Here is a 26,611-nt window from a genome sequence, read left to right on the forward strand (position 1 = left end):
TTGGCAGAGTCCTATTTGGGGAGTCAGGAGACTCAGGCACCTATACAAGCAGTGTGGCCCTATGAAAATCTCTTTACTGATATGTACCTTAGTTTCTCCATCGCCAAATGGAGATTTGCTGATCTATTTCACCTTCCTCATAATGGTGGTTCAGAGATGAGTAGAATAAATATATAAGCATTTAACAAATAAAGGAAATAACTTGTAAGAAGGGAGGGTCCCTGGACATTGTGAAAAGGTTAATGTTTCCCTAAGAAGGGGCAAGAACATCCTGCTTTCTTAATGTCTCCAGTAAGGTCTAGAATTTTCTATTTACCTAGTGGGGAGAAAACCAGTTTCTATTCTACCCTCCCCTTCGCCCAGTTCCCTCAGTCATACCTGCCCTGTCTGAATTAATTAGAATTAATAAAACAGTTGTTCAATCAACAAGTGTTTATTGATCACCTACTATGTGCTCAGCACTCTTACAGACAGTCTGAGAAATATACACATGGCTAAGATATGGACCCTACCCTTCAAGAGTTTACAATGTACTTGTGAAATCAGTTACATACACATAGAAAGATAATTATCCATCAAACATTGTGAATAATAAGCATCAAAGAGTGATTTTTTTACATTGAGGGTTGGAGGATGGAGGGGTAGGAGAGGGACGGAGTGGTCAGAGGAGGCTCGGTGAAGGAAGCGGTGCCAAGCAGCTTCTCCAAGCATGAGGAAAACTTAGCTAAGGAGAGAGGGCCTTCCTGCTTGGGAGAGGAGCTTAAATACAGGCAAGAACTGTGAAAGACATGTTCCAGACAATGACTGGACCCCTCCTGCTGGCGCTGCGGTTTAGGGCAGTGTACTGGAGTTTGTCAGAAGCTAGTCATGCTCAAGCCTTTGGTTTGTTTGTGCCTGTCACTCCCACCTCCACCCCCAGGGGAAAGGGGGCATTTTGAAATCTCGGAGCTGAAACTGTCTGCCTGGGAATCCTCTACTCTTCCATCTCAACCAAAATCCCAGGTGGCAATTCAGCTGTCACTCAGATGAGGGCCACGGCACCTGGGTCAGGATGACTCCGTGCTGGAGCCATTTGATGCCTTCTAGCAATGCCACCATGTCTGATAAAGGATGGTGGGGAGAACAGGAAGGTGACTGACAGGGGCTCATCTGGGGCTGTGGTCTTTCAGAGGTGCTACTGTGCTCTGTGGGCCTGATCTCAGTCTTCAGGCTGCTTCTCCATTAAGCCTGAAGACTCTCCCGGGGGCTGCTTCTCTCTGGCCCAGTAGAAACACTCATTGTAGTTCCCACCCGTGTCCACCTGTGCTCCCAGGCTGTCACCCCCAGCCAAGGGCCATCTCTAAACCAAACCAGTTTCCTTTCTCTACAGAAACCATTGTGAAGGCCCTTTCACCTGTTGTTAGCAGGACGCCAGGTCAGAGGGAGACGGGGGCTTCAGTGCAAGTTGGCGCTGTAGCTTTTGAGGGAGCGCCTCGGTACAGTCAGAACCTGCTGCCGCCTTGAGGGCTCTGTCACATGTTCTTTCCTTGTGCTTTCCTCTCTCTGGGAGCTAGGTCCCTGGGCCGAGATTTTGGCCTTTTTTTTTTTTTTTTTTTGATCCTCAGCTTTGGTCCTTGCCCTCTCATCCTCCACCCCATTGCTCTCTGTTCCCTCAGTACAGTGGGGTGGCTTTATTTCAGTTCATACACATTCAGTTAGACACATTGAGTCTAGACATGTGGAGTCATAAGAGTGGGATGGAGGAGGCTCCAGGGCCCATTACTGGCCAATCAGTTTGTTTGGAGGGAGGCCTGCAAAGGAGATTAGCGCCATGCCCACAGGAGCCACCACCCCTTCGCACCCACCCCCATCCCCCAGCAATGAGCTAAGAGCCAACCTCAGCAAGAGGAAGGGTCTTTGATCACAGAGAGGGTCAGTCAGTGGGACGTACTTAGTGGGCTTTTGGATGGACTCCCAGGTAAATCAAAGGGTAAAGGGTAGATGCTGGGGCCTGGCTTCTGGTGTGGGGTGGCTGGAGTTGAGGGTTGGGTATTCGAGGGCTGGGGGGTGGAGGGTGCCAAGATGAAGGAAACAGAAAGTCTGGCTTAGCAAGAGTCTTGACAGTTTAACCCGCATGCTGTCACACCAGCTCCTGTTTCTGCCTTTGTTTGATCCAGTGGCCAAAGTCAGTCTATCTCCAGCAGCACCTTCTGACACGATCCAGTGCCAATATCCCTCACCTGTGGGCCTGGGGGAGGAGGGTGTCCACTGGTGTTCACAGACCCAGCCGCCACCCCCAGCTCTGGCCCCTGGTTCTTCACACATACCCTGTCAGGCTGTAGGAGTTAAACTCACTCTTGCCTTTGGGCGCTTGACCAGGCCTTGGAGAGCTCCTAGTGGCCAGGGGCTGGGCCTGGTAGGCATCGTAGTAGTTGGAGCGATTTCCCTGGGGTGAGCAGGAAAAGCAGAGGAAGATTCCAGCTACCAGGGAGAACAGGGAGGAAATAATGCCCAGGTACAGAGCCTCTCCGATCTCAAATTTCATGCTGTCAGGCACCAGCGGGGAGTAGAAGTCTCGCAAGATCCCGTGAAGATTCCAGGCAACAGGGATGAAGCCCAGGAGGCCTCCAAGGATGAAGAAGACTCCGCCCACCACCGCCACTCTGTCTTTGGCTCGAGACTCCTGGAAGAAGACTGTGCATCTCATGCCCACCACAGAGACAATGCAGGCCAAGGAGGACATGGCGCTGGACGTCACCATCATGGCCTGGGCAGCTTGGATGTCAGCGGGCAGGCCTAGCATGGTGCTGTAGATGTCACACTGGGTGATGCCTGTGCTGTGTGTTGCACACTCCATCCAGAGGCCTTTGGAGAAGCCAACTGCAGTCACAATGCTGGCACCAACATAGGAGCTTGTTCGCCAGCTAGGGAGCAGCATGGCAATCAGGGTGCCCAACAGCCCCAGAAGGCCCAGGACATAGCCCACAAGCTGGAGGCCAAGAGAGGCCATGGCAGACCTCTCACACGCGGCTTCAGGGCAGGCTCCCTTGTCTGCTGGCTGTAGCTTTGGCTCCTTGGATCCCGGCCTCTAGTCCCTCATTTCACAGTGTCTCTGCCAGGCTGACTTCTCTCCTCCTTACAAGTGTCTGTGGGTGGCCACAAGCAGGCTCAAGAAGGCATCTAGAAGACTTAAAAAAAAATCCATAAACCAGATTAAATATTGACCAGAAGCTTATGAGAAACCAGAAAATGCTGGGTGCCTTTTGACCTTTGTTATCTTTAGAAAAAACACATGAGAAACAAAGGAAAAAAAAACTTTGAAAGTGGAGCCAAAATGTCATCAGCTCCTGCGTAGGCACATGCTTTATATTGGCAGCCAGACAAAACCTAGAGCCAGACAGGTGGCTGCTTTCCGAGAAGGTGGCAACGGCAGGGTCGGTTGTGGTGACTATGTTAACTCCAGATCACGCTGTCAGCTGGTTCTGTCTCCAAGGCCCACGGTTTAATGCATTGCCCAGCAGTGGTGCCACGGGGCCCCTCAATTGTACCTTGGGGCCAAATTCCAAGGCAAAGGAGCAGGAAGAACAGACCCTTAAATATAACCTTGGACTCTATGTTCTCAGAGGCCTCTTGACTCTACAGCAGCCTAGAGATCAGTGGTATAGCCCTCGGTCACCCTGTCCAAGGTTAAAGTCGACTCCAGGGCAGGTCGGGGCAGACAACGGGGCATCTGTCCACACTCTCAGAGTTCAAGTCCTTCCAGTCCTGCCCCAGTCCTCCTCCACAGGCTAGCCTGAGGCCTCCCACATGTATCACACACCCAGACATTTCCTGTCTGCTCTCTTAATAGTTGTGCCACCACCCCGTAGGCCTCTCAGGAGTTGTGGGAGGATTCAAGAGTGAAGGTTGTTCCAGGGCCTAGAGGGAGCCCTGACATTCCTGGGCTATCTGCTAGGGACACTAAGGTAGACAGAGGAAAAGGCAGCTGCTCCAGAATGGAGGACTTTGTAAGAGGCAGTCATCCAAGTCAATCCTTTAGAATCACAGAGCTGCTCAGTGTTTTCAAGTGTTCAAGGAGCGTCCCCCACCGGCGCCCCTGACTCTTACCAAGGTTCAAGACACTAAGGGTCAAGGGCACATCCTTGCTTCCATCCACCTCAAGACCCTCTGACCCACTTGTTTTTCAACCCACCAAAATCTGGCTGTTCAATTTTAGCCTTATTCAAGACGGTTCTTAGTGTAATCATCTCTTAAATGTGAGTATTTGAAAGTCCATCCTTTCCTCAATCAACACTCTGTCCCTGAGCAAATGTATCCATCCCCATGATGTAACCTCCTACCCATCCCCTGGCACTCCCAAATCTGTGTTTCCAGCATAGACCTTTCTCCTGAGCTTCAAGACTTCCAGACCAACTACCATCCAGTTGGAAATCTCATGGGCAGCTCAAATTTGACATGTTCAAAAGAGGCCTCATCACACACACCCCCACTGCATCCTTCCCCAAACAGTTCTTCCATGGGTTCACTGAATGATACCTATGATATCTATCTCCTTGCACCAGACCCAAATCCTAGAAGTGATTCTTGACACTTCTATCACACATACGTGTCACCTTCTACTGTCACAGTCTCACCAATCCTTGTTGTTGTTGCTCGGTCACTAAGTCCTGTCTGACTCTTTGTGATCCTATGGACTGCAACATGCCAGGCTTCCCTGTCCTTCATTATCACCCAGAGTTTGCTCCAGTTCATGTCCATGGAGTCAGTGATGCTATTTAACCATCTCATCCTCTGATATCCCTTTTGGCCCTCAGTCTTTCTGAGCATCAGGCTCTTCACATCACGTGGCCAAAGTATTGGAGCTTCAGCTTCAGCAACAGTCCCTCCAATGAATAGTTAGGGTTGATTTCTTTCAAAATTGACTGGTTTCATCTCCTTGCAGCCCAAGGGACTCTCCAGAGTCTTCTCCACCACCACAGTTGGAAAGCGTGAATATTTCAGTGCTCAGTCTCCAACTCTCACATCCATACATAGCTACTGGAAAAACCATAGCTTTGACTACATGAACCTTTGTCAGAAAAGTAATATCTCTCTTTTTGTAATATGCTATCTAGGTTTGTCATGGGCTTCCCTTGTGACTCAGGACTTCCCTGGTGCCTCAGACTGTTAAGTGTCTGTCTACAATGTGGGAGACCCGGGTTTGATCCCTGGGTCAGGAAGATCCCCTGGAGAAGGAAATGGCAACCCACTCCAGTACTATTGCCTGGAAAATCCCATGGACAGAGGAGCCTGGTAGGCTACAGTCCATGGGGTCACGAAGGGTTGGACATGACTGAGCAACTTTATTTTACTTTGCCTTGTAACTCAGCTGGTGAAGAATATGCCTGCAGTGTGGGAGACCTGGCTTCGATCCCTGGGTTGGGAAGATCCCCTGGAGAAGGGAAAGGCTACCCACTCCAGTATTCTGGCCTGGAGAACTCCATGGACTAAACAGTCCATGGGGTCACAAAGAGCTGGACACAACTGAGCGACTTTCACTTTCACTTTCAGGTTTGTCATAGCTTTCCTTCCAAAGAGCAAGTGTCTTTTAATTTCGTGGCTATAGTCGCTGTCCACAGTGATTCCATAGCACCCTTCTCTCCATCCCCACTGCTACTTCCACAGTCCAGGGCTTCATCATTCTCTCTCCCCTGGACTATAGCAATGACTTCCTAATTGATCTTGCTTCCAGTCTTGCCTCCTCCAATTCATTCTCCATGCTAAGGTGATCTTTCAACATTAATCTGATCAAGTCTCTACTCTCCATACAACATTCCAGTGTCTCCCCATCTACTAAAGGATAAAGTTCAAACATGTTTGGACTCTATGACTTGTCAAACTTTATCTCTTGCCATTGCCCTTCTCATGTTCTATGCTCTTGCTGAACTAAATTACTTTATGTTCCTCGTCATGTCCTGTTGTCTTTTGCTTCCAAGCCTCAGCTCAGGCTGTTCCTACAATGCAGAATGCTTGGCATTCTTTCTCTCTGGTTAGCACGTTCTCACCCTTTAAGGCTCAACTCAGATGACTTTAGTCAAGGTCAAGTTCCCCTTCTCTGTGTTCTTATAGTATCTTGTATTTACTTACCTCCATCATAGTACGACGACGACTACTACTAATGATGATAAAATAGCAGCACTCATATCCTATGCAACCACTATAAACAGTTTATGCGTCTTAATTCACAACCATGTCTTGTGGTAGGTACTAATCCCTATTGTATACTTGAGGAAATACAGAAAGTACTCATTTCACTATATTGCAATCTCTTGTTTAAATCCTTATTCTTTCCCACTAGTCTGTGAGCTCCTCAAGGGCAAGGACCTTGTCTTACTCATTTCTGTATCTCTAATGCCTTGCACCATGCATTACCCATCCATTTCACACGCAAAGCAGATGTTCAAAAATATCCTCTCAATGAATAAACAAAAGTGGTAAGGAGGTTTGCGGGACTATAAGATACAGATTTCTGAATGAACAATGACACTTGCGTAAGGGACCAGAGCTGCTCAGTGTTGGGAAAGAGGATTGAGAGAGAGAATCAGAGGAAGAGTAAGGGAATGCAGGGGAGGTGGGGAACACAGCAGAGAGAAAAAGAGTTTCACCATTTGATTTTGTCGTTCTTCAGTCACTAAGTCTTGCCCAACTCTCCATGACCGCATGGACTGCAGCATGCCAGAATTCCCTGTCCTTCACTATCTCCCAAAGTTTTCTCAAACTCATATCCATTGAGCCAATGATGCTGTCCAACCATCTCATCTTCTGTCTCCCCCTTCTCCTCCTGCCCTCAATCTTCCCCAGCATCAGGGTCTTTCCCAATGAATCGGTTCTTTGCATCAAAGTATTGGAGCCTCAGCTTCAGCATCAGTCCTTTCAATGAATATTCAAGACTGATTTCCTTTAGGACTGACTGGTTTGATCTCCTTGCTGTCCAAGGGAATCTCGAGAGTTTTCTCCAACACCACAGTTCAAAAGCATCAATTCTTCAGCGCTCAGTCTTTATGGTCCAACTCTCACATCTGTATATGGCTACTGGAAAACCATAGCTTTAACTATATGGACCTTTGTTGGCAAAGTGATGTCTCTGCTTTTTAATATACTGTCTAGATTTTTCATAGCTGCCCTACCAAGGAGTGAGCATCTTTTAATTTCACGGCTGCAGTCACCATCCACAGTGATTTTGGAGCCCAAGAAAATAAAATCTGTCATTGCTTCCACTTTTCCCCCTTCTATTTGCCATGAAGTGATGGAACCAGATGCCAAAGTTTTAGTTTTTCTTTTTAATTTTAATTTTTACTTTATTTTACTTTACAATACTGTATTGGTTTAGCAAGCTTCTTCATTCTCCTCTTTCACCCTCATCAAAAAGCTCTTTAGTTCCTCTTCACTTTCTGCTATTAGAGTGGCATCATCTGCATATCTGAGGTTATTGATATTTCTCCTGTCATCATGATTCCAGCTTGTGATTCATCCAGCCTGGAATTTCACATGATGTACTCTGCATGTAATTTAAATAAGCAAGGTGACAATATATAGCCTTGATGTACTCCTTTTCCAATTTCGAACCAATCTGTTGTTCCATATATGATCCTAACTGTTGCTTCTTGTCCTGCATACATGTTTCTCAGGAGTCAGATATTCTCTGGTATTCCCATCTCTTGAAGAATTTTCCACAGTTTGTTGTGATCCACAGTCAAAGGTTTTAGTGTAGTCAATGAAGCAGAAGTAGATGTTTTTCTGGAATTCCTTTGCTTTCTCTATGATCCACTGAATGTTGTCAACTTGATCTGTGGTTCCTCTGTCTTTTCTAAACCCAGGTTGTACATCTGGAAGTTCTCAGTTCACATATTGTTGAAGCCTAGTTTGAAGGATTTTGAGCATAACCTTACTAGCATGTGAAATGAGTGCAATTGTACAGTAGTTTAAACATTCTTTGGCATTGGCTTTCTTTGGGATTGGAATAAAAACTGACCTTTTCCAGTCCTGTGGCCACTGCTGAGTTTTCCAAATGAGCTGACATATTGAGTGCAGCACTTTCACAGCATCATCTTTTAGGATTTGAAATAGCTCAGCTGGAATTCCATCACCTCCACCAGCTTTGTTCATAGTAATGCTTCCTAAGGCCCACTTGACTTCATACTCCAGGAGGTCTGGCTCTAGGTAAGTGACCATGCCATCGTGGTTATCTGGGTCATTAAGACTTTTTTGTGTGTATAGTTCTGTGTATTCTTGCCACCTCTTCTTAATCTCTTCTGCTTTCATTAGGTCCTTTCTTGTCTGTCCTTTACTGTGCCCTTCCTTGCATGAAATGTTCCCTTGATATCTCCAATTTTCTTGAAGAGATTTCTCATCACCATTTTATAAGTACATGCATTTGTTGACTATCTTGTCTCTTCAAACTAAATTCTAAACCACATATGAAACCTCTATTGTGCCTCTGCAGCATTGGACCCATGGTTGATAATCAGTACTATTCACCAGTGATGGATATGACAATGCCAATGTGGATGCAAAGCACTGCAGAGCAGGGGCCAGAAAACGTTCAATGGGAGGTACAGAGGGAAATCTACTTTAATCTCGGCTCTGTCACCTTATCAGCAGAGATGCTGTGCAAGTAACTCTTTTCCAGCCATTGGTTTTCTTATTGCTAAAATGGGCATAATTTTACCTGATCATGATTCTGTATTCCAGTGGTATCTTTAGAGCTGTTTGGAAATCCTTCTACTTGTCCCTGGTGAACATCTCCTGGTGACCACTTCAAATACTTACCACTTTCTGAGCTTCCTACTCTACCTCTTCCCTTCTCAGCTATTACCCTCTCTTCATCATTTTCTTTGCAGCCAAGATTCTTAAATAAGCCATTTAATACTGGTGTCTCTACTTCTTCCCCCTCCCACTCACTGCTCAACTTTTGAAGGCTGGTCTCTGCCATTAGTCCTCCACTGAAAATGTTCTCATCAAGGTTACCAAGCTTGTCCCCAAATCCCTCATATCTCTGTCATCTCATCTTGTCCTTCTCCTGCAAAAAATTATCTCCTCATTTGTTTTCTGCAGCATCACTCCCAGTTTCCCCTGCTCCTCAAAATGATTCCCCTAGGTCTCCTTTATAACTTCCTCCTCGTCTACCCACTGTATAAATCTGACTATCCCCCCACCCCCAGGGTTTCAGTTAGACTTCTTTTTCTTTACATTCTCCATGAGGGACATCATGCACTCCATCTCTATGCCAGTGGCTCCTAAATCCATGTATCTGGCACAGATATCTCTCTCGCTTGAACTCAAGATTTTTATATGCAACTTCATTTGGAATGACCCCATCTGGATGTTTTAATGCCACCTCAGACTCAACATTTTGCAAAGTTGAAATCATATTCATTATTCTCTCTCCACTGCCAAACTATTCTTCACACAGTGTTCCCTAGCTCAGTGAGACTATCATTCATCCAGCAACCCAAGTCAGTCATCCTTGGTTCCTCATCTCTTCTTGACATATAAGCAGTTATGAAGTCCTATGAGATCTATCCTCAAAATATATCCTAAATGCATCCACTTTGTTCCATCTGTACTAGCTAGACTTTAGTTCAAACCTGATATTATCTCTGTCCAGTTGCAAACCTCACATGGATCTTAAATTGGTCCCTCTAATTCCACTTCTGCCCTGTCCCTGCGATCAATTATCCATCCAGTAGCTAAGGCTCTTTCTGAAATGGAAATCAAACAATTAGTATCGCCTCATCTCTTGGCCACACTTAAAAAACTTCAGGACTTCTTCGTTGCTTCCATGATGAACTTAAAACTCTCTAGCCCAGGAAGCCAGGAAAGCCCTCCAATGTCTGACTCCTGCTCTTCATCTCAGGCTCATCTCTCACCAAAAACCTACAACTTCATGCTTTATGCTCCTATGTGTGCGTGTGCACACACACACACACACACATACACACACACACACAATCTAATGCTACCTGAACATGTATGTGTACTTCTCTGAAGTTGCCTTTCTATGTGTCTCCAAACCCTTAAGCATGCTACTCAACCACCCAACGTTTGCCTGGGTAATTGCTAGTTATCTTCAGGACTCATCTTCTCCTTGAAACCTTCCTTGTACCACTCTTCCCCCCAAGTTGGCTTTAACACTTTCCTCTTTGTACTTCCTATCCATATAGGAGCTTTCCATTGGGATTGGTGGGCTATCTTGAGGATTCATGGGAAGAAGGCTTCCTGCCTCCCAGAGGAGCAGCTACTGCTTCAGCTTTCCTGGGATGGTGGCAGAAGAGCGTGGTTTAAGTTTCCTATGAGAGTCAACAGTGTCCCCAAGAGGAGAGCCTCTCTCCAGAGCCAGTCCTGACTCAGTAGGAGTAATCAGAAGTGGTCTGGGGAAAGGGGTAGGCAGAATTTATATATGTATTTCAATTAGAGGATAATTACTTTGCAATATTGTGTTGGTTCCTGCCATACATCAACATGAATTGGCCACAGGTATACATATGTCCCCTCCCTCTTGAATCCACCTCCTTCCCCATCCCACCCCTCTAGGTTGTCACACATCTCTGGCTTTGGGTTCCCTATGTCATATATCAAACTACCACTGGCTATCTATTTTACACACAGTAACATATATGTCTCAATGCTATTCTCTCATATCATCCCACCCTTTCCATCCCCCATTGTGTCCAAAATGTCTGTGTCTCCTTTGCCCCAACATTCAAGTCATAGGTGTCCCAGAAGAAGAAGACAAGAAGAAAGGGCATGAGAAAATATTCGAGGAGATTATAGTCAAAGACTTCCCTAAAATGGGGAAGGAAATAGCCATCCAAGTCCAGGAAGCCCAGAGTCCCATACAGTATAAATCCAAGAAGAAATATACCAAGATACTTATTAATCAAACTAACAAAAATTAAACGCAAAGAATAAATAGTAAAAGCAGCAAGGAAAAAGCAACAAGAGTTTTTTAAATGCCATCACTGAGGCTTGGAATCTCTAAAGAATCTGACATGGCAGAGCTGAGCAGGAGGAAGAGCAAGTTGTTGGAACTTATTCAACTGGGAGAAATGGCCCAATAGGGTCAATTTTCAGCCAGGCTCAGGAAGGCATGGGGTGGACAAAATAGCAAGTGGTTGAACAGTGAGCCAGTCTAGATTCTGCTCTGGTTTGTGTGATAAGCAGTAGAGGGTTTAGAGAACCAGTGCTAGCCTGAGAATCAAGACTAACTTTTCATCTCGGTTCCGCCGGGAACCTGTTGAGGAAGCTCCCTCACTTCTCCAGGCCCTCGTTTGATGAGAAGTTTTGAGTCTCAACTAAGGCCATGGGCACAGGAAGCCACTTGGACAAATAGAAAAAGCTGAACAGCTGTCACTAGAAGCAGAAAACTGAACTGAACAGAAAACTAGAAAACTGAACAGCTGTTCCTTGAACGAAACTCCTCCCTCTGAGGGGTCCCCCTAGAAGCCAAGCCCTGGTGGCTTTGGAGGGACAGAGAGCTCTGGGTCTGGCCAGCTGAACTTGTCTTCTGGGCATGAGGCCAACACACTCCATGGTCCAGGGGCTGGGCAAGAAGGCTTCATTTAGGATTCTTACTTAATCTTCCTTAGGGGAGGAACTGGAACTGCAGGAGAGGATTAAGAGGGTCAAGACTGACAGCAATTTCTGAATTAACCCCTTCTTGCCTAGGTCCTTGCCCTGCCATTCCCCACTTCTTGCTCTAAGAGTCTTGCAAGTGGTACCCTTTCTTTGAGGGTACTTTCATGAGACTCTGTGGGATAGGTGGATCCTCAAGTGCAAGGAAGGATATGGAGGAGATGGAGGCCACCACAACCCTCTTCTGTCCGCCAGTCTCATTTCTCCAGCCCTTGATCTCACAGTCCCTCCCAGAAATCTGAGACACTTTTTCCACTCCACACCTCACCCTCAGCTCCCAAGCACTCTGGTAGGTAGCAAAGCCATTCCTTTGCAGCCCAATTTTCTGGAAAGCTTGTCCTTGGAGCAGTTCACAGCAAACTACAACTGGATGGAGAGATTTTCTAATTGCTTTAAAAAGAAGTTGCCCCTGGAGAAGGAAATGGCAACCCACTCCAATATTCTTGTCTGAGAAATGCCATGGACAGAGGAACCTGGTGTGCTACAATCCATGGGGTCACAAAAAAGTCAGACATCACTTAGCAACTCAACAACAACAAAATACTACAGTATACAGAATTGTGGAAAAGTAAATGAAAAGTGTCAGGAGAAAAACAATGTTTGAAGCATGGTATTCCTTTACAACTCTCTCTGCACATGGATACACCCTTCTGTGTGTGCCCTCAGTGACATATATATTTAGATACAAGTTTTTGTTTGTTTCATAAAAGTAAAGTTATACTTTGCATACAAAAAAAAAAGAAGTTGCTTTTTGTCCTGATCATCAAAGTAAAGCATTCTCATGTTAAAATGCTGGAAAACACAGAAAGATAGAATTTTAAAAAACAGAGTTCACCTACAACCTCCCTAGCTATAAGTGCTATTAATGTTTCCAGTTCCATTTTTTAAAGAGGCCACTTGGAGAGAATAATGTCTCAGTCCAAAAAAGGAATTTCATTTTTATTGAGATATAATGAGTCGAGAAGATCCCCTGAAGGAGGGCATGGCAAACCACTCCAGTATTCTTGCCTGGGAAATCCCATGGACAGAGCAGCCTGGTGGGCTACAGTACATGGGGTCACAAAAGAGTCATCAATTATTAATTCTCGGTGTACAACATAATCGTTTGATACATTCATATATTACAAACTGATAGCCACAATAAGTTTGGTTACCATCCATCACCAAAGTTACACACTTTTTTTCTCTTTTTCATCTGATGAGAGCTTCTATCATCTTCTCTCTCAGCAACTTTCAAATCTACAGCATGGTATTAACTATAGTTCCCATGCTGTACATTACAATCCCCGGATTTATTTATTTTATAACTGGAAGCTTGTACCTTTTGACCCACTTCACCCATTTCACCCACCCATCCGCACCCCAACTTCTGATAACCATCCACCTGTTCTCTGTGTATATGTGCTCATTGTTTGTTTTCGCGTTTTAGATTCCACATTAAGTGAGATCATACAGTATTTGTCTGACTTATTTCACTCAACATAATGTCCTCAAGATCCATCCATGTTATTGCAAATAACAGGATTTTCTTCAAAGAAGGGCTTTCTAATGAGACACTTGGAGACCAATGGGAGAGAGTTATTTAAGGGCTGAAAGAGGAGACTTTAGGACTTCACTCAGAAATCCATCTTCTGCTGACTCCGTGAGCCTTCATGGCAAGCAAGGCACTGGAACTGGTCATGAGAAAGCACCCTTCCAGTCCTCTTCGGTGCCTCACCCCCACAGTTAAGCAGGAGGGTAAACTGTACCTCCTTCATCCCATCCCTTGATCTCAGTCCTTTTGCCCTGAAAAACTCCACCCAGAAATTATCATCTGACTTGGAGAGTGCTTCTTCTGGCCCCGCAGTTTCAAAGACTGGAAACTTTGTGGTTTCCTTGAGGAAACAAATACTACAAATCCAGGTGCTTCCTGAATTTTCCCTCCCATACCCTCCCGTCAGAAACCCAAAGTGGCCCAGCCTGGCTTCACCATAGGCCAAACTGATAACAACTAGAAATTTAAAAGGTAGCAAATAAATCAGAATGGAGACACTTACGAAGCAGTTCTTTTGCAGAGCCTTGGAGGAGATGTATAGCCCTGGAGAGGAAGGAAGGGATCCTGAGGGAGGGTAGGAAGGTGCAAGGGGCCCCAGGCTGAGGTGATAAAGGATTTCTAATTGTTAGCTGCAGCTTTGCAAAATCCATCTGCAAATCTCAACCTTGGGTCAGAGACTTATTACAGATCAGAATTAAACCCCTGGAGGCTGTGAAAGATTGAGGTACTTAAAAAAAAACTTCGGTGAGTTTTGTGTTTTTCCTGTCAAAAACTCCAGCTGGGCTTTTGTGTGGTGACCTCTGTAAGCCCAGGAAAGATCTTGGGGGGAGAGAGGTTTGGCCCAAGAAGGAATTTGGAACATTTCAGCTTTGGGATGGGGAGAGGAGGGGGCTCTGCTAACCCCCATTATGTGTTCCTGGCTAGTGGCCCTGAGGGCCAGCAGGAAGTAAGCCTCATAAACATGGCTCCCGTAAGCTAGTACCTCAGCAACCCTGCACTGCCCACACCCCACAGACTTGTCCACCCAGCTTCTTCTCCAGCAAACCCCAGCCCTACCCCACCCCTAAAACTGACTCCAAGGGCAGACATGTGAACTGTAGGGTCAAACTCTGGTGGCTTCAAAGAGGAGGTCCTGGTCCCTACAAGGTGGGAGTGAGGCGGCCATGATCATGATGGGCCTCCCCTTTGTATCACTCTCTATGTCACTTCAGTCTCTCCAAAGTTCTGTGGAGTGGAGTACGGCCATGGGTTTCCTCTCCAAATGGAAAATAAAAAGCTTTCTTATTATCTTTTTCTGATTAGAAACATGCTAGATGTGATTGCAAAGAATTTTTAAAAGTATAAAGAGAAAAATAGAGGTCTCTGTACTATCACAGGCAAGAAACATAGTTTTAATCACTGATAACACTTTGATGTACTATAGAAGACATGAAAATAATTTTTTCCACAACAGAATCACTTTATTCTCTGTAATTCTGTAATCTGCTATCATTTCTAAATAATATAATAATATGACATTGACAGGATCCATTGACATGGCCCTATTTTCATGTCAGTTGAAAATCAGATCTGCATTATTCAAATGGCAGCCCACTCCAGTATTCTTGCTTGAAGAATCCCATGGACAGAAGAGCTTGGTGGGCTACAGTCCATGGGTCACAAAGAGTCGGACACGACTGAGCGACTTCACTTTCACTTCACTTATGGATATGCTACCCTCTATCATATAGGAATATAATTAAACCATTAACTATTAGACATTTTTTAATTTCCATTTTTTACTATTATAACCTAGCATCTTTGCATGTAATACTAACAATTTCCTATGAATAGAATTGCTAGGTCAAAGATTATGAATGCTTTAAAGGCTTATATAGCATATTACAGAAGTAGGGCTGCTATTAATATTTCCAGATGAGAAACCCTGGGCCCACTGAGATGAAATGAATGACTCACCCAGAAACTCAAGCTGAGCGGTAATAGGTAGACCTGGAATCTAAGGCTCTCCATGTCTGGTTCAGTAAACTTGCCAGTGCATCACACTGACTCCCTACCAAGAATTCCTCAGTAAAAATGATAGGGCCAATGGCCACTATTCACTGAACACTTTCAAGGTGTCAGGCACTGTGCTCAGGGCTTCATGTGCACCATCTCACTGAGCTACTGCAGAGCAGAACCACGTGTGGGCATTAAGAGCCCACCTTGGAGCCTGACTCTTAATCATCACTCTCAACTCCATTTTGGAAGCAATATCAAAGCAAAGAGATTTGCTGCCTAGTGTGAATTCAACAAAGCAAATCAGAAACCATCTTTCTTCCAAAGGTGGCCTATAACTGTCTTCCAGGTGTTCCTGAGATGATGTTCCTGAGCCAGGGCCTCTCCAGGGGGCTACCCTATGGCAGGCTGGGACAAGCTAAAAGGGCAGCCATGCCTGAGTCCAGGCCTGAGGAGGCCTGTGGGCATGAAAGCAAGCAAGACCGAAGCGGTAGGAGGGAGAACGTGCTAATCCTCGACCCAGCTGTGTGACCTGGGGCAAGTCTTCCTATCTTTCTCCTACTGACTTCTCAAGTCTGCTGAAGAAGCTTACATAGAGGAAGATATTTTGATATGTAGAAAATGCTGGTTGAATCATGATAGAATTTGTAGTAGAAGGGCACCTTATCAGCTCACAGTGATTCTATGCAACTGAGGAGAGGAAAAGGCAGAACCTTAGGGGCAAGTGCCAGGGCGGATGAGGGCAGGATGTGGTTAGCCGATTGGCAACCACACAAGGACTAAGTTCTAATGCTGCATTTCCTCCAGGTCGGCACTGTCAGATCCTGATGGAATCGTGCCAAGCTCTGATTCATCAGTGTTAAGGCTAGGAGGCTATATGTGTTAGGACACCTGCTGAGATCCAGGAAGCCTAGATATAGGGGAACAGAGATGAGTCTGAAAGGAAAAAGAAGAGCAGTCTGAGAAAAGAAGTATCTGTTGAAGGAGAGGAGTCCTTGGTGAAAGAATAAAAGGAGGAACATTAGATCTGGGAAGAGATGGCTTAGGGAAGAGGGCAGGAGAAGAGGCAAGAGTGGAGATTTTGAGAAAGAAAATCTAAGAGAGATCTGCATAAAGTGAGGTCTTGAGGGAGAGGGAGGAGATGGTGCTATAAAAATAGGAGTCTAGAAGGAGAAAAACGATGACAAACCTAGACAGCGTATTAAAAAGCAGAGATATCACTTTGCCAACAAGGTCTGTCTAGCTAAAGCTATGGTTTTTCCAGTAGTCATGTACGGATGTGACAGTTGGACCGTACAGAAGGCTGAGTGCCCAAGAATTGATGCTTTCGAACTGTGGTGGTGGAAGACTCTTGAGAGTCCCTTGGACAGCAAGAAGATCAAACCAGTCAATCCTAAAGGAAATCAGTCCTGAATATTCATTAGAAAGACTGGTGCTGAAACTGAAGCTCTAATACTTTGTCCATGTTAGGCAAAGAGCCGACTCACTGGAAAAGACCCTGATGCTGGGAAAGATTGAGGGCAGGAGAAGTGGGTGGCTGAGGATGAAATGGTTGGATAGCATCACCAATTCAATGGACATGAGTTTGAGCAAACTCTGGGAGATAGTGAAAGACAGAGAAGACTGGCATGCTCCAGTCCATGGGATCACAAATAATCAGACACAATTTAGCAGCTGAGCAACAATGAGAAATAAAAAAAGATTCTACGGGGACTTCCCTGGTAGCCCAGTGCTTAACAATTCACCTGCCAGTGCAGGGGACTCGGGCTTAGTCTCTTGTCAGGGAACTAAGATCCCACATGCCACAACTAAGACCCAGCCAAATGAATAAATACTTTTTTTTTTTTAAAGAGTGGTTCTAGGGACAAAGAGGGAGGCATGAAAAGACCATGGGAGGAATCACAGCTGATGGCAGAGAGGGTCAGACACATACCAAACCAAGAAATTCTCATCAAGTTCATGAATGACCCCTAAAGTCATCAAATCCGAAGGCCACATCTCAATTCTTAATTTCTTGACTTTCATGCAGAATTCAATGTCAACTTTGCCCTTCTTGAAATGTTTTCTTCTCCTGGCCTCTGTAATATAACTTTCCCCTGATACCCCTCCTATCTCTCTGGCTACTTCTTCATTGATTCCTCCTCCCTTATATATGTGTTTCTCAGGAGTCTGACCTAGGACTTCTTCCCCTCTCACTCTGCATCTCCACTCTTGGAATTCTCATTTATCTCTTATGGTTTCAATGACCCTCTGCAGTCTCATGACTTCCAATCATCACTTTTAGCCCAGACTTCTCTGAAATCCAGACCCCTATATACTGATGTGCATCTGTGTTTGTGTGCTAAGTTGCTTCACAACTTATTCACAACTGATTCTTTGCGATTTCATGAACTGTAGCTTGCCAGGCTCCTCAGTCCATGGGGATTCTCCAGGCAACAATACTGGAGTGGGTAGCCATTGTCTTCTCCAGGGGATCTTCCCCACCCAGGGATCAGACCCAGGTCTCTTGTGTCTCCAGCATTGGCAGGTAGGTTCTTTACCACCAACACCACCTGGGAAGCCCATGCCACCTGGAAACATCTCCATTTAAATACCTCAAAAGCATCTCAAAATCAGCATGTTCAAAATTGTATCCTGGATTGCCCTTGAACTAAAACCAATCCTCCCTCAGTTTTTTCCTTTTGAAAAAGCTAGCCGTTTAAGCCAGAAGCCTCAGAGTTAATCTCACTCTTTTCTCTTTCTCTGACCCTCCACACCCCATTGCATCTGATCTTTAAATCCTTCCAATCTTATCCCCTCTGAAATCCAGACCCTTATATACTACTGATGTGCATGTGTGTGTGTGTGCTAAGTCGCTTCAGTCATGTCTGACTCTCTGCAATCCCATGGACTGTAGCACGCCAGGCTGTTCTGTCCATGGGATTCTCCAGGCAAGAATACTGGAGCGAATAGCCATTCCCTTCTCCAGGGGATCTTCCTGACCCAGGGATCTGCCTGCAATGCAGGAGACCCAGGTTCGATTCCTGGGTCGTGAAGATCGCCTGGAGAAGGAAATTGCAACCCACTCCAGTATTCTTGCCTGGAGAATCCCATGGACAGAGGAGCCTGGCAGGTTACAGTCCATGGAGTCACAAACAGTTGGACATTACTGAGTGGCTAAGCACATACACACATATCCATCCCAAACTCCCTAACTATCCCTTCTCCCCATCTTTCCTTCTGGCATTCATAAGTCTGTTCTCCTTAGATAATCCATCTATGTTTTGTAAGTAAATTCATTTGCATCATTTCTTTTTAGATTCCACATATAAGACCACTTTAAAGTTTTAAAAACTATTTAGGAAACAAGTCAATCTCTTTCAGCTACTGAATGGATAAATAAACTATGGCACATCTGTACAATGGAATACTCCGTGTATGTGTCTGCATTCTTAGTCGAGTCTGATTCTTTGTAACCTCCCCCTCCAACTGTAGCCTGCCAGGCTCCTCTGTCTGTGTAATTTTCCAGGCAAGAATACTGGAGTGAGTTGCCATTTCTTCCTCCAGGGGATCTTCCCAACCCAGGGATTGAACCTGTGTCTCTAGCATCTCCTGCATTGACGGGCAGATTCTTTACCATTGTGCCACCAGGGAACCCCACAACGGATTACTACTCAGCAATAAAAAGGATGTATTAATACCACTGATACAGGCAACCACATGCATGAAGCTCATATGTATTATGCTGAGTGAAAGAAGCTATATTCAAAAGGCCTCTTACTGTGTGGTTCCATTTATATGACATTCTTCAAATGACAAGGCTATTGAAATGGAGCACAGATTAGTGGTTGCCTGGGACTGGGAGTAGGGACAGAGGTTGACTACAATGATGTGGCACAGGGAATTGTTTTGGATGTTGTAACTGTAAAGATTGTTGCATAAGTCTATAATTCAAGGAACTGTACACCCAAAAGAATGAATTTTAAGTATCTTTTCACATTTGGTCACACAATATAGAATGACATGTATGTCAATTTAACAATAAATAAATAACCTATTAAAGATTCCATGTTACATGCCAGCCTAGATGGGAGAGGAGTTTGAGGGAGAATGGATACATGTATATGTATGGCTGATTCCCTTTTCTGTTCATCTGAAACTACCACAACATTGTTAATCAGCTATACCCCAATACAAAATAAAAAGTTTAAAGTTTGAAAAAAATTATTAAAGACTCTAAGAAGACTTTACTTTTAATGGGTTATATCATTTGATATTTAACATAATAGAAATTAAAATGGATAAATTTTAAAACTTTTTAATTCAAAATCACAATAATAAACCTATTGCATGTTAACATATATTTAATAAATCAGGAAAGGAGTACGTCAAGGCTGTATATTGTCACCCTGCTTATTTAACTTATATGCAGAGTACATCATGAGAAACGCCGGGCTGGATGAAGCACAAGCTGGAATCAAGATTGCCAGGAGAAATAGCAATAACCTCAGATATGCAGATAACACCACCCTTATGGCAGAAAGTGAAGAACGAAAGAGCTTCTTGATGAAAGTGAAAGAGGAGAGTGAAAGTTGGCTTAAAATTCAACATTCAGAAAACTAAGATGTTGGCATCTGGTCCCACTACTTCATGGCAAATGGACAGAGAAGCAATGGAAATGGTGAGAGACTTTATTTGGGGGGGCTCCAAAATCATTGCAGATGGTGATTGCAGCCATGAAATTAAAAGATGCCTACTCTTTGGAAGAAAAGTTATGACCAACCTAGATAACATATTAAAAAGCAAAGACATTACTTTGCCAACAAAGGTCTTTCTAGTCAAAGCTATGGTTTTTCCAGTAGTCATGTATGGATGTGAGACTTGGACTATAAAGAAAGCTGAGCACCAAAGAACTGATGCTTTTGAATTGTGGTGTTGGAGAAGACTCTTGAGAGTCCCTTGGACTGAAAGGAGATCCAATCAGTCCATCCTAAAGGAAATCAGTCCTGAATATTCATTGGAAGGACTGATGCTGAAGCTGAAACTCCAATACTTTGGTCACCTGATGCGAAAAACTGACTCATTGGAAAAGACCCTGATGCTGGGAAAGATTGAAGGCAGGAGGAAAAGGGGACAACAGAGGATGAGATGGCTGGATGGCATCACTGACTCAATGGACATGAATTTGAGCAAGCTCCAAGAGTTGGTAATGGACAGGGAGGCCCGGTGTGCTGCAGTCCATGGGATCTAAAAGAGTCGGACACGACTGAGTGACTGAACTGAACTGATTTAATGAAAAATTACTATTTTCCAGAACAAAAAATATTAGCAAGAAAACTGGCATTGTACTACATTTTTCCAAATCTCTTTTTAATATCCGATGGTATAAAAAACAGCTGGATTCTCATATCTGCTTTTGCATTCAGTCTGTTGCAATATGTTGTTTTGGTTAAAGTATATGAGGAGAATATAGCTTCACAAAGATATGTAATTAGAGAAGGGAGTTTTTAACAGTTTTTAGGTAGAATTCTAAGAATGATCCCCAAAATGACCCTCACCTGTGTATAAATGTCCTCTCCTTTGAGAGTGAGTGTTAACGATGTTTATCATTCCCATGATTATGTTAGTTATTTGGCAAAGAGAGATTTTCAGTGGGACTCATCTAATCATATGAATCCTTTAAAAGCAGATTGCTTTCTCTGGCTAGGGGCAGAGAAGGAAGAGAGATTGGAAGCATGACAACATGCCATTGATGGTTTGAACATGGAAGGGGCCACATGAGAGGAAATGTGGGCAGCCTCTGGGAGCAGAGAGTGGCTTTTAGATGACAAGCCAGCAAGGCAACAAGGACCTCAAACCTACAACCTGAAGGAACTAAACTTTTCTAATGTTCTGAGTGAGCTTGGAAGCAGAAATTTCCCCCCAAGAGCTTCTAGGTAAAAATCCAGCCCAGCTGACAACTTGGCTAAGCAGAGAACTCAGGTGAAACCCCCTGGACTTCTGACCTACAGAAGTATGAAATAATAAATGGTTATCATATTAAGTTGTTAAGTTTGTGGTACCTTGTTATGGCAGTAATAGAAAACTAATACACTGTGAATATTCTTCTTTGATGCTACATCTAAACTTCACAGGTGGTAATATCTTAACGTTTATTGGCAATGTTGAATCTGAAACCATATCAATGAACCTTTTGCACTCTGTTAAATTAAAATCCATTGGTCTAGCTTGCACTTTGAATGGATCTATTATCCATGATTTTGTAACATCATACATTAGTCATTTGGAAAATGACTCACCCAGTTATACAGATCTTCCAATTGTTGACTCATTTTGTGATTATACTGTATAAACACTCACATTCATTAATATAACTATTAATCTTATCAAAAATGTCTTAGGGTATTGAGAAATCCTCAAGCTTACAGTAACAGTTGCAGGTATTCCAAAATTTGACTTCTTACTTGAAAGCTTAGAGTTTATCATTGACAACAAATACTATCAGTTATTTCCCTTGAGAGGACAGGATCACTTGATTCATTTTCAAAATGTTGGCCAAATACTGAAGTCTAAATAACCATAGTTTTCCTGTCAATTGTTCTTTCAAGTTAAAAAAAAAATGTTCCATGAAAAACTGGCTAGTTTAGCTTGCAATTCAATCAAACAAGTGCTTTTCCTCATGCCAACATCATACTGCAATATGAAGTAGAAGTGCCTTAGATATCCTTCCTATTTGTCACACAAACTGTTAAAAACAAAATATACTCAAAGGATTGAGATTTATTATATTAAAAATGAAATTTCACTGTTCAATCAAAGCTTTTTTTTTTTTTTTAACCTTTTTGGTCAGACCTTGTGGCATGAGGATCTTAGGTCCCTATGCTGGGATCAAACTCAACCCCTGCATTGGAAGTCAGAGTCTTAAGCACTGGACTGCCACGGAAGTCCCCTAGAACATTCTTAAGTGAAACTCACATTTCTTCTACCAGGAATATATTGATGATGAAGAATAACGTGAATGCAGTTTAGTGCCACTGCCTTGATCCATGCTTAGGTACTTTGACCCATTATTGCTTTTATCCCATCAGTGCAAATGTCAACACAATAAAAACGGCAAATAATGTCTCGGTATTACCAAGCAAATAGTTTTGACTGAACCCCCTGATACGGGGAGCCCCCAGATGTCTTTGGATCACACTTTTAGGCCTGCTGGTCTAGGCTGAGGCTACAGGAGAGGGAAAGAAGGAAGGTGAAGGTGAAACTTTAAACATGCTTAGAAATGTTCTGTCAATAGACGAGACAACTGGAGATAAGGTGGAGAGAATTTCTCGATTCCTTCCCTCCAAGGACCTCTGCTGTGCTCCTTTTACTTCTGACCTGCCTTGCTCCTGAGCTGTCCCAACCAAGTCAACAGCTACCCTCTGGACTCCCCCATCCTGGGATCATGGATACTGTCTTACAAGGCCAAAATACAAACAGAGAAACCCATCCTGGCCTGTGCACCTGTCATGGCTGTTTGCCCCCCTTCCCTAGAGCCCCTAAGGCTCTGCTAGGCTGACTAAAATTTGTCTTCTTGGACCAATTACCCTGTGTTGCATGGCTCCCCAGTCGCAGGGAATGAGTGTCCTCTGTGTACCCAGTCCTGTGCCGGGTGCTGATAGGGGGTGTGGGGAGACGACAGTGACACTTCAATAGGATGCCTTGCTTCACATCTGAGAAGGGAGCTTGGACGATAAGCCATGGAAGTAGGTGGATATTGGCATGTCCTGGAGTAACTGTGGCTCAAAGGGGCACGGAGAGGTAGAATATGAGACATGGGGAAGAGAGAAGGCATTCCAGACGCAGGCAGGCAGGAGCAGAGATGGCCGTGTGCAGGGCGAGTGTAGTAACAAGCCTGCTGGAAGTGAGAGGAGGAACTGGGTGGAATTGGAAGTGAGGCTGAAGTTACAGGGGAAATTGTGAATGCCTGACTTATCTGGTCATGGGTTGCCAGGGCAGATGTATGAGCAGCCTGGAAGGTGTATTTTAGAAAACTAAGTCTGCCCATGTGTGCAGAAAACACCTGAAAGTGTGTGGGAGAAAAAGAATTAATACCAGTTTACCTATACGATTTCATTCTATCCTCACTCCAGCCCTGTGAGATGGGTACTATTGTTTTCATCTTCAGGAAGTTGAGGCTCAGAGAGATTTACCCATGACCACCTGGATGGTAAACTACAGAGGAGGCATTCCAACCCAGGCCGGCTTCTGAAGCCGATGTTCTGAATAACTACAGTGATGAGGAGAGAAACAGAATGATTACAATAACTGATTACAGCCAACATATACTGGATCCTAAAGATGTGTCTGGTTGAACAAACGACACATTCTTTCATTCAGCCTTCACTACAGCCCTGTGAGATAGGCACCATTATTATCTCATTTCACAGATGGGGAAATTGAGATATGAAAAGTTGTTTGCCCCAGGCCATACAGCTAAGTGCCAGAGCTGGGACACACACTAAATTGTTCTAACTCTAAAGCCCAAACTTTTCCACTTTAAGGTCTACTGCAAAAATACTGACATTAGAGGATAAGGGCCTGAGCTAGAGTGGTAACCAAACATTCTATAACAGTGCCTACTGAAGGCTGAGTACAGAGCTATCATGAAGCAAGCAATGACAGCACTTCCGGTGGTCCCCATTTCCTAGTCAAGAAGTGGTGCTGTTGACAGGTCAGGTCGAGTCTCAGAGCACTGGTGATGGTCATGGTGGAGTTGTATTCGGCTTGTGGCACCAGTCACCCACCTCCTTGGGCACCCTCTGCCATCTGCTTAACTCCATAGCAGCACAGGGGCCTCAAAGTTGCCCACCCGGGGCAACTGTCACAAGGACCATACCCTACACGGATGGATGCTAAAGTCTCAGACAGCACTGAAACAAAACAGACTTAAATCTCAATCTCAGATCTTTTCCCCACTAGCTATTTGCTAAGTCACTTAATCTTTTGTGCCCGTTTCCTGCATGTCTTTAAATGGGAGGAATCATAGTATCCACCTCCTAAGACTTCCATAGGAGCAAATGAAATAATAAAGCAATAAAGTGCTTAGCACAGTGCCTGGCACATCACAAGTGCTCCATAGTAGTAGTGTTATTTGCTCAGTCTTGTCCAACTTTTGGGATCCTATGGACTGTAGCCCACAAGGCTCCCCTGCCTGTGGAATTCTCCAGGCAAGAATACAGGAGTGGGTTGCCATTGCCTTCTCCAGCAGTAAAGAATCCTGCAATGCAGGTTTACAGTAAAGAATTGCAGTAAAGAAACCTGCAATGTAGGAGACGCAGGTTCGGTCTCTGAGTGGGGAAGATCCCCTGGAGAAGGAAATGGCAACCCACTCCAATATTCTTGCTGGGAGAATCCCATGGACAGAGGAGCCTGGTGGGCTACAAGCCACAGGGTCACAAAGAGTCAGACACAACTGAGCACAGAACAGAACATTTTTGTTGTGGTGGTGATTATTCTCACTAGTTTGTCAGGACCCACCTCCCAAGAAGATATCTGCCGCTGGTTACCAGTATGTGTTATTTACCTAGGCAGGATCTGCAGGATGCCAAGACTAAAAAGAAAAGAGAAGAGAATGCACTACTGAGAATTCAGTACTACTGACAATTCAGCATCACTGCATCTTCCCCAGGCCTCAGGCCAGGCTGGGAAAGGAGGCTGGCCAGAGGAGCCAGGGCTGGACAGATTATAGAGGAGGGAGTGACGTTCCCAGGCACCCTCCCTCCCACCCTCCTGCTTCCTCAGTGCTCTGTTTTTCTAAGCCCCTGCCATCCAAATGAGGAGCAAATGGGGAGCTGCGAGGGGCTCTGCCCAGAGAGCCCAGCACCACATGGGCCACAGGCCCTGGACTGGATGGCGGCCAAGAGGGAAAAAAGTGTAGGAGGAGAGCTGACCCAGCAACAAACTGTTCTCCAGAGGGGACCCCCATCCCAGGCACCCAAGGGGCTGGGTCCAAGGCTTGGCACATTTGGGACATTTGGACTTGAGGGCAGAGGCCCCAGGAGCCATTTGCTAGTTTTGCTCTGGCGACAGGCTTGGGTGGGAAGAGAATCGCCCCCGTCCCTCCTCTCTCAGAGCAGAGGCTGTCTTGTTTCTCGCCTCCATGAGGCCCGCCTTCTGGTTTCTAGGCTTCCTGCCCGCGAACCCAGGGACCCTGGGCCAAGAGGCAAAGGCTACAGGGAACAAGTAACATCTCCTTTCCCGAGGTGAGAGCAGAGCCTTTTCTGGACTTTTCTACCTGGCATTCTAAGTCCTCCTCTAGTTTCCGGCTGGCCTAGGCTCTCCTTTTACCCTGCTTGGCCCCCTTTCCACACCAGATCCCCAGTAGCAGGGCAGGTAGCTCAGTGGTTAAGAGAACAGGGACCACCTGAGTTCAAAGTTCAGCCTAGTCACTTTTGGTTCTGTGACCTTGTTGTTGTTCAGTCGCACAATTGTGTCTGACTCTTTGCCACCCCTTGGACTTGTAGCCCACCAGGCTTCTCTGTCTATGGGATTCTCCAGGCAAGAATACTGGAGTGGGTTGCCATGCCCTCCTCCAGGGGAATCTTCCCCACCCAGGGGTCAAACCGATGTCTCCTGCATGCACAGTCAGATTCTTTACCACTGAGCCACCAGGGGAGATGCGAAGTGACCTTAGGCAAGCACCTTAACACGTTATTCACAAGAGGCATTTCAATGCCACAGACATCAGTTTCTGCAACCCGTCCCCCCCCAACCCCTGGTCAATAATGTGTTAATCTCACCAATAAATGAGGCTGGAAATAGCATTTTCTTCACAAGGTTGTTTGTGAGACCAGTTAATCCATGCAAAATGCTTAGAACAGTGCCTGCTACATAAATGTTTAACAAATGTTCTGTCCTGTTACTATCCACTCCTGTGCCAGGATTACATTCCCTCTTCTGTCTGCCCACATAAGCCCCACCCTGCTCAATCATCCCTCTTCCATGAGGCCTCCCTGGCACCACCTGTTCTCCTGACCTCTATTACACTCCCCAGAAAAAGCAAGGACTCTGGCATGAACAGCACTAATTATGAGTCCCAGAATAACATATAGTCCCTTGCATGCCTGCTTAGTCGTGCTCATCTCAAAAGATGGGCATCAGCAAGCAATACACAAACACACACACACACACACACGTGTGTGTGTGTGTGCTGTGCTTAGTTGTTCAGTCATGTCCAATTCTTTGTAACCCCATGGACCACAGCTCCCCAGGCTCCTCTGTCCATGGAATTCTCCAGGTAAGAATACTGGAGTGTGTTGCCATTTCCTGCTCCAATCTAGTCCCTCAAGTGTGGTCAAATTTTATGACTGGGACCCACAGTAGGAAACGTTTTTTATGGCATAAACCAGGACATACATTTATATATCTTTCAATCTAGATCTAGAGATATATGACTAAAGCAAAAGCCTC

The 26,611-nt window shown here is 44.9% G+C and overlaps 1 protein-coding gene across 3 annotated transcripts; it reads right to left on the reverse strand.

Moving 5' to 3' along the window:
* Window positions 1–414: 414 nt before the first annotated feature.
* CLDN2 (claudin 2) lies at window positions 415–26,079 on the reverse strand. 3 transcript variants are annotated; one of them, XM_070290978.1, is made up of 3 exons: window positions 25,942–26,045; window positions 24,726–24,752; window positions 415–3,167 (listed from the first exon to the last, which is right to left on the reverse strand). In XM_070290978.1, the coding sequence occupies exon 3, from the start codon at window positions 2,987–2,989 to the stop codon at window positions 2,297–2,299; it is 693 nt and encodes a 230-aa protein (XP_070147079.1). In that variant the 5' UTR covers window positions 2,990–3,167; window positions 24,726–24,752; window positions 25,942–26,045; the 3' UTR covers window positions 415–2,296. The 3 variants fall into 3 exon arrangements, with proteins under 3 accessions (XP_070147079.1, XP_070147080.1, XP_070147078.1); XM_070290979.1 differs by having other exon boundaries at window positions 24,680–24,752; window positions 25,942–26,015; XM_070290977.1 differs by lacking the exon at window positions 24,726–24,752 and having other exon boundaries at window positions 25,942–26,079.
* Between the last annotated feature and the right edge of the window lie 532 nt (window positions 26,080–26,611).

Source organism: Ovis canadensis, chromosome X (assembly GCF_042477335.2).
Source record: "Ovis canadensis isolate MfBH-ARS-UI-01 breed Bighorn chromosome X, ARS-UI_OviCan_v2, whole genome shotgun sequence".
In the NCBI taxonomy this organism is placed as follows: Eukaryota; Metazoa; Chordata; class Mammalia; order Artiodactyla; family Bovidae; genus Ovis; species Ovis canadensis.

Bases quoted from the DNA above. Each gene is read 5' to 3' on its own strand.
- CLDN2 (XM_070290977.1), bottom strand. From the start codon at position 2,989: ATGGCCTCTCTTGGCCTCCAGCTTGTGGGCTATGTCCTGGGCCTTCTG.